The sequence below is a fragment of the Triticum dicoccoides genome, chromosome 5B (genome assembly GCF_002162155.2).
Source record: "Triticum dicoccoides isolate Atlit2015 ecotype Zavitan chromosome 5B, WEW_v2.0, whole genome shotgun sequence".
Classification (NCBI taxonomy): domain Eukaryota; kingdom Viridiplantae; phylum Streptophyta; class Magnoliopsida; order Poales; family Poaceae; genus Triticum; species Triticum dicoccoides.
The window spans coordinates 260,206,038-260,214,521 of NC_041389.1; the positions used below are offsets into that span (position 1 = coordinate 260,206,038).

At 48.9% G+C, this 8,484-nt stretch overlaps 1 protein-coding gene across 1 annotated transcript; it reads left to right on the plus strand.

Annotated features, from left to right (window-relative positions):
• Positions 1–3,538: 3,538 nt before the first annotated feature.
• LOC119308306 (protein TRAUCO-like) lies at positions 3,539–7,415 on the plus strand. Its single transcript, XM_037584412.1, has 2 exons — positions 3,539–4,847; positions 6,847–7,415. Exons 1-2 carry the CDS (start codon positions 3,848–3,850, stop codon positions 7,119–7,121), a joined length of 1,275 nt encoding a protein of 424 aa, XP_037440309.1. The 5' UTR covers positions 3,539–3,847; the 3' UTR covers positions 7,122–7,415.
• The last annotated feature ends 1,069 nt before the right edge of the window (positions 7,416–8,484 follow it).

Here is an 8,484-nt window from a genome sequence, read left to right on the forward strand (position 1 = left end):
AGGAGGGCTGCCGACGGCGGAGGGAGGAGGGGCGGCCATAGGCGGAGGGAGGAGGGCGGCGGTAGAGGAGGGAGGGGCGGCCGCATGCGGAGGGAGGATGTGCGAGGAGGAGGGAGGAGGGACGGAAGGAGGGGAGTACCTCGGCGGCGGACGGACGAAGGCGGCGGCGGCGGCGACGCACGACGACGGTTATCGGCACGCGGGCGAGTGTGAGAGTGTGAGTGAGAGAGAGGGTCGATCGTGCGCGTGGGGATAAGGTAGGGATAGTTGTAGCGCGTTTGCCGAAATGCGCTACAGCTAATCTGAATAGCAGTAGCGCGGTTCATTATAGGGCGCTGCTGCTATAACTAGTGGGGGGGGAGGTCATGGCAATTAGAGCAGTAGCGCGTTTTGCGGTGGACGTGCTACTGCTATTTTCCTTTCGGCAGCGCATTTTGCTATCACGCGCTACTGCTAAGTAGCAGTAGCGTTGTATTTTGAGCAGCGCTGCTGGTAAGTTTCCGTGTATAGGCTTTTACCTAGTAGTGATAGGTTGGTTAGTGATCCACACGTGACCCCTCACCCTGTCCCAGTTGCCTCGGCTTGGTGATCGGTGACTCGACAACGTGATCGACGTGTAGAGCCCGACACACCACCTCACCCCCTTTAGTTGTACGACCTCTGCAGAGCTACTATCGAGTGCCGAGGGTGATACCTCATATGGCACTCCGGATGATAACTCTGTAGTGTAGCTATTCAGTCGTGGTCATCGAGGGTGATTCCTCCTTCACCACTCCCGATACGACTCTGTCGTGTAACACCTCAAGTGTGAACCTCGAGGGTGATTCCTCCTAGTTTGCCTTGATGATTACATCAAGTGGATTCCATCAAGGGTGATTCCTCGGATTCCCCCTTGATGTTATGGACACATGGTTACCTGGACTTTACTTGAGACCATTGTTGAAGTCGGGCCGGCCCCGAGGGGTACCTGCAAGAGATACTGAAGTCGGGTTGACCTGGAGGGTACCCGCGAGATAATTACGAGGCATGGCCGGGTAGGTAGACCGCCCCAGTGAGAGGGTTGGGCCTGGCCCTTGCCGTATTTCCTCAAAATGTGGCGACGGGGTCACATGATCGTGAGTCTCTGCCCGCCTCCGCGAGCTCCCAATACACTAAGGGTTTGGGTATTTGATCTGAGTTGGCCACTGGCGTATACGCACTAACTGCCACGCGGGAACAGTTATGGGCACTCGACGTCATACGTTTATTCCGAAAGCTCTATCAGATGTCCAGTTCAGCATTGTGGGCCTGTCGGGCCAGTGCCTTCCCGGATGAGGTGGTGCTCGTCCCGGCTCGTCACATAACGACCCGGAGTGCAAAGGGCCATGGGCCCATGACCCAGAGCGCCTAGGATGTAGATCGGCGTGGACCTCTGTGCGGAGCCTAGGTAGGACTACGACATGTTGATCTTCCGAGGCCGGGCATGACCCGGGAAAGTGTGTCCGGCCAGAGTAATCAAGCGTGATGGGTAATGTGGTGCACCCCTACAGGGAAGTTATCTATTCGAATAGTTGTGTCCATGGTAATGGACGCTCGGAGTTGTATGCCGATCTATTACAACTACAAATGGATACTTGAGACATGAGATGGATATGATGGCTATGGGATTGCTTTCTCGTAGGGAGTCGAGAAAGGATCTTTGGGCGTTAATGCTACAATATGCTTGTTAATAATAAAATACTATAATGTACTCTTTTGAATGCTGCAAGATGTTGGTAGATGCTAGTCTCCGGTAGGCTAGGCCTTCCCCTCTATTCTGGCATTTTGCAGTTCAGTCCACAGATACATCCCTTCCTTTGTTAGCAATGCATACTTAGTATAGATCTATTGCTTGCGAGTACTTTGGATAAGTACTCACGATTGCTTTGCTACCTCTTTTCCCCCTATACACGGTTGCTGCGATCAGATGGTGGATCCCAGTAGCCAAATGTTGCCACCCCCGTCGACTACTAGTACTACCCCGAGGGTGCCTACTACTACGTGGAGACTGTCGACGACCAGGAGTAGTTAGGAGGTCCCAGGCAGGAGGCCTTGCCTCTTCTATCTGTATCTTGTTTGTGCTCACCTTCTTAGGGCAGTCTTGTTTAACTTATGTCTGTACTCAGATATTGTTGCTTTCACTGACTCTCTTGTGTATCGAGCTTATGTATTCGAGCTCTCGAGGCCCCTGGCTTGTAATATAAAGCTTGTTTATTTTATTTGTGTCTAGAATTGTGTTGTGATATCTTACGTGAGTCCCTGATCTTGATCGTACACGTTTGCGTGTATAATTAGTGTACGGTTGCATCGGGGGCGTCACATTAAGTTCCCAACTTTTATAGTTTATTAATGAAAGGAAGGCTTAGGTACAATCAACATTAATGACATCTTTCCAGTACTGCAGTTCTTCGTCGGAGCACTCGGACTGCATCTAATGGCTGCCGATCAGATCCCACAGTCATCCCAGGGTGGAAGCTATCTCTTGGGCTCGAATCCACCATTATATCCATCGATGAGTTTGCGGAGCAACCAAATGTGGCCAATCCAACATGCTTGGTCCTCTTCTTCAGTCATCATGGTGACGGTGCCGAAGAAGGAGGTAAGGTTGCTTCATGCCATCTTTGATCTAAGGCTCCATGGAGGATTGAAGCTGGCTTCTTGGTGCGTCCACTTCCATCTTCTTCATCGGCACCGACCTTAGCTCTAGAGGTGCAGATCAACCTTCAAAGAGTCTCCAGTATGCCTGGAAGGATCTCCACGTCTCGTTGTTTTGTTGGCAAAGACCAAAGTCCCCATCTTCAGCCTCCAAGTAGGAGTGCCTTTTCTCCTTGCCCGATGTTGCCAAAGACCAAAGGCCCCCCTGCCCCCACCCCCACCTTCAACCTCCAAATGGGAGACCCTCGTCTCCTCGCCCTATGTTGGCAAATATCCGGTCGTCTGGATGGTGGCCATAGCGTCTCGTGTTGTTGTCGGCAGCTTCTCGGCCCGTAAGCCATCTAGGTTACTTGCATTTCAGGAGGACCTGGTAGTAATTTTTTTTATTAGGGTCCTTTGTGTGGAGTTGTATCACTTTCGATAATAAGGAAAAAAAATCAATTTTGAGCCCAGGCTCATCTGCACCCGCGATGGAGAAAAAAAATCAAAACAAATACTAGGAAATAAAAAAATTCAAATGTTTTTTGCATGGTAGATAATTTGATGTGTGAGGGCTGCTCCAATTTTGGGATTAGTAAAAAAGTTTTTTTTTGTGAGGAGGGTTAGTAAAAAACTTTACTGGTCATGTACTGTTCCGTCCCGATTTGTCTTTTTGCTGAGAGCTACTCAGATGTCCAAATGATCTGAAAATTGAAGCGGGCCTCATGCAATAAATTATCTATAATGCATAAATAATTTGAATTTTTTGAATCTTTTGCGAATTATGTTTTGACCGGGCGCATATAAGCATGGGCACCAAATCGCTGCACTTGATAACAAGTCCCTTCCCGTGTTAATTAAAAAGAAAAGAGAGAGTAGGCAGGCAGATGGGATGGCGACGAGCCACGGGCGCAGGGCTTGTTTGTGCCTGTTCGTGCGGGGTGCTCACGTCTCCGGGCCTCGGGCGTTGCCGTTGCTCCATGCGAGCGCGCTGCCGCCGATGACATGTGAACTCGTCGCCATTCCCGCACAACAGCACGAAGCAGAAACGGAAGCTTTGGCGCCGCGCTCCTGCTCGTGACCCCCCTGAACCCCAACAAAACCCAGGCAAAATCGAAACCCTCGCCACCCAAATCACACCCAAACCCTCGAGCCGCTTCCCAATCCCCAGCTCCCGAGTGCTCCTCCTCCCCCGATGGCGGACACCGCCCTTCCCTCGCCCGCGATGCTGCCGCCCTCCGATTCCGACCTGCTCCTGCCGCCGTCCGATTCCGACCTGCTCCTGCCGCCCACCGACGCCCCGACCCCCGAAGCCGCCGCCAGGACCCCCAACCTCCCCGACACCCCCGCCTCCGCCGCGGATCCCGAGACCCCCTTCTCCGGCGCCGCCACCGCCTCCGACGCCGACGTTTCCGCCGTCGCCCCGCTCTACGCGGCGGCCGTGGATGACGCCGACGACGACGGGATCAACGACCCCTCGGGCGCCGCCAGGAAGCACATGACCCTCGCGCCCCCGGCCCCGCCGACCAAGAAGTCCAAGAAGAAGGGCGGCAACTGCGTCTGGACCAGGCCCAACTCCCGCAAGGGGAAGAAGAAGGCCAAGCCGCCCGGCCACGCCGTCGCCGGCGGCGCCGGCGCCAGCGGAGGCGGTCGCCCCAGGCCCTCCTGTGGCGAGGACGAGTTCCTCCTCACCCCGGCACCCCGCCTCGCGGCCGAACGCAACGACGACGGCCCCGAACTACCTGTGCTCCTCTCGCGTGTCTACAAGTCCGAGAAGATCGAGGTCTCGGAGGATCGCCTAACCGCAGGCAGCACCAAGGGCTACCGCATGATACGTGCCACCCGTGGCATTGCATCCGGTGCTTGGTATTTTGAGGTCAAGGTGATGCACCTTGGTAGCTCCGGCGCCACCCGTCTCGGCTGGGCCACCAACAAGGCTGACATCCAGACACCTGTGGGTTGCGACAGCTTTGGTTTCAGTTACCGCAGCGTCGATGGCTCCAAGGTGTACAAGGCCTGGAGGGACAAGTATGCCGATGAAGGATATGGTGAAGGAGATGTCCTGGGCTTCTACATTTCTCTGCCTCAGGGCGAGCTGTATGAGCCCAAACAACCTGACCTGGTTAAGTACAAGGGGATGCCTTTCCATGCACAAGGTCTCAAGGATGAGAAAAAGGCGCCGGATCCAGTTCCTGGTGAGTAATCTTTCTTAAGGTTCCTCTTCATATGTTCATTCTTTATGCTCAAAAACTGCAGGAATAGAGTACTTAGGTTTTAGGATAACATATTCAACAGAGTAATTCTTTAATGTGAATATACGGGCTACTTGATTTTGTATGTATGTTAGTTACTAGAAAAGTTTATAGATCGTTGTACTTATCTCATTTGTCATTTGTCCTCGTACTGCCCATGCTTCACAACTGCAGCAGCAGCTACGAAGCCCCTTTTTGAAATGGGTGCATTCTGTCCTTTTCAACCTTATGACTTATGCAAGCTCCAAATACCTGTGTGGGCACTGGGATACTTATGTGTTCCAAATCTCCATTGCACATACTAGAACTTACAGCGTGTTTGGTTCAGCGAATTTGGTGTGGTTTCCAATTCCCACGCTTTCTGGAAGTGCAGAATGTGTTTGGTTTGCATACTACGCCTTCTGTAGTAGCGATTTCCGATGTGCGGTTTTGCAAAGTCGAAACCAGCTGAGCGGAAGGTGATTAGGAAACCGGACAGGACCGAGCGAACCAAACAAAGTCAGTATCATAGTAGCCGGAAACGGGGAACGGTAGGCCGTCCCTCGATCCCGATTCATCGACCCGGAATCGGATTCGGGAACGAGGTCGGATTCGGTACGATTCGATGAAGATTCGGCGTTCCTGCAGCCTGCTCCTCGATTCAGGTTCGAGGATCCAACAGCCAAAACGCGAGGCATAATTTACTCACGCCGTCGTTTCTTTTCTCAAGGACTCCTCGTTCTTCCTCCAGTCCATTAATTGCAAGGGATCCGTTAACAGCAAGGAATGCTGACCATCAGGGAGTCGTCGTTCTTTAGGAACTGCGTTTCTCGACTCATGGTACCGTACCGGGTTCATCGTACCCAAACGGATTGGATCGCGTCCCCGCTATAAAAAAATCGTTCGAGAGATGTATACCCTCGTTGTACCCTATTTTTTTCAGCCACCGACTCTCGTCCCTCGTTCCCGTTCCTCGTTCCCACCGTACCGGAAACATGGCAACTATGGTCAGTATCCCGTAAAAAAGAATCAGAAGCGACACCTACCTATTACGGAAACCCATTGCATTACCTGAGCAGGAACCAAACGCGTCGTTAATTTCATTTCACTCACTCATATTGTGATATTTCCCATAGATAGTCACCTAGTCAACCTAATAGGTGATATTATTTCCTTTGAAGTATGGAGCGGCATTTGATGCAGAAGCATGATGATGGATGCAGCATACTGTCCATTGACTAAAGCATAAAAAGAAAATCAATCAAGTGGCATTTAGTTGTCAAATGACATCTCCTAAAACGCAGCAGTTGCAATTCATACAAGTTTCTCAATTCTTATATGAATTTACTAAATTAGTTTCTGTCAAGGATGGTGTATATTGTTTCAGATATCAAAATGTAAGCTCTCAATGTCCATGTTCCACGAAAAGCTTTGCAATTCTGACCTTTGCTGCCCCCTTCTGCACAGTGGACTCCACTACTCACCACCCCTTCATACGAGTGTATCATCTGCTTTTCCGGCACATCATAGTTATTCTGGTTCGGTTGCTTCTGCACATTCTGATTCTCAATCAAACCATGTCTTTGTTAGCCCATTGGTATGAATTCAAAGTTTATGATGTTGTGGTTAATTTCTTGTTCATGCATTTTTGCATATCTAGTCTATCATAGCACCTTCATGTCTTGCATAATTAGTGAAATCAGAAATTTCATTGTTATGTTTACAAGGATTTTGTTACCCTATTGTAGCTCTGATTGAGATTTTCAATAGTGGGGTGTTCAGTACATATACAGTCAACAGACACTATAAGGAAGGTGTTTCCTTGTGTTTTTGCATTTTGAAATAAAGAATCCCAGCTATTGTTGTCTTGCCCTTGCATGCCGCTTCCTGCTTCCAACTTCTCCAAACTCTATTCATAGGGCCTGTTGTCTTGTTATTGACTTCAATCTAACTGCAAATGTAGGAAGTGAGATAGTTTACTTCAAGAACGGGGTATGCCAAGGCACGGCCTTTGAGGATATTCCTGGAGGGCGCTACTACCCAGCTGCATCAATGTACTCACTGCCTGATGAGCCAAATTGTGAGGTCAGGTTCAACTTTGGGCCTGATTTCACGTTCTTCCCTGAAGACTTCGCAGGCCGTCCTGTTCCTCGGCCAATGAGCGAGGTACCTTACCAGGCATATGAGCTGAAGAGTGAGGGACCTGCTGAAAATGGTAATGCTGAAAAGGCTGGTTAGTGTAGTTATCTTGCTGTTTTCATTATTCTGTCGAACATACCCGTGGAGTCCACTAGCTAGTTTATTTAGTGCTATGGCGAAGCTTACTGACGAACTTACCTTATCCTAGTTAAAATGCAGCAAACTGGCTGACGGCTGCTGCTGATTTCTTGATTATTATGGCGAAGCTTACTGAACATATTTTATTGCGTCCTAATTAATTAAATCACAGCAGGCATGTTGATGGCTGTAGCCTGTTTATTAATTACATTGCGAAGTTTATTCATGAATATATATTTATCTGGCTAGAATGTATGATACGGTGCTGTACCAGCTTTAGGACCAGAGTTATGAACATACCGATTTGTGAAAAAAGCTTCGAGAGCGTTGTTTGGAACACGTGAAATTTTCTTGAATTCTGCAGGAATTGTATTTTTCTTGTGAAATTTCTGTGTTTTCTAGATGAAGCGGGTGCTTGTGGGTCAGCAAGCAGTTTTGTCTCTCCGTTTGCCACTTAGTTCTCCACGTATGACAATTCAAAAAATATGTTTATATTTAGCTAAGCATTGCGTTTTAAGCTTGGCGGGCTAAGTTGCATTTATCGTATCCCGTTTGATCTTGTTCAACGGAGCTCCCAAAACAGATCTTTATATAGCGGTTCGGACGGGCCGTTTTTGCTCCTGTGCTCGGATGAGCCCGGGAGTGAACAGTAAAATCGTTAAAAATACAAAATAAATTCAAAAAATTCTGAAGACCTGAATTTGTCTTTTTTGCTGAGAGCTACTCAGATATCTGAATGCTTTGAAATTTGGCACGAACTTCACGCACTCAAGCATCTTTCACCACAAAAAGATATAGTATTTTTTGATTCTTTAGTATTAGTATTTATTTTGCTTTTACTGTTCATAGGGTGTAGATGAGCTCGGTTCCGAATTGGATATTCGTTTCTTTCAAAACATTTCTCTATTCTTTTCCTTACTCTTGCAGAGCCCAAGGGCAGCGTGTCAACTTACGGCTCCTTTGGTTCCAAGGAATTTTACAGTATTTAGATCCTTAGAATTTTGCTCTGTGGTCGTCTGATTAGCATGATTGGAATTATTAGGAACTTTTACATAGAATTATTTTTCCTTTTTGGTGCTATCAGACACTCTTCCATCCAAATTCCTATAGTTTTGTAATCCTGTAGGTACAAGAGTCCATAATACTCTCTTCCCACATTCTGAGAATCCCCTGAATCAAAGAGGTTCCATGGGCATCTCCAACGACCCTCAGACCTTGCGGGCTGCGCTGTTTAGATCGTGGAAGCCATTCAATGTGGACCTGTATCGGTCTGCATGATGGTCCTTACGTATTTTCGTCCGCAAACTGAAGACAAACGTGAGGA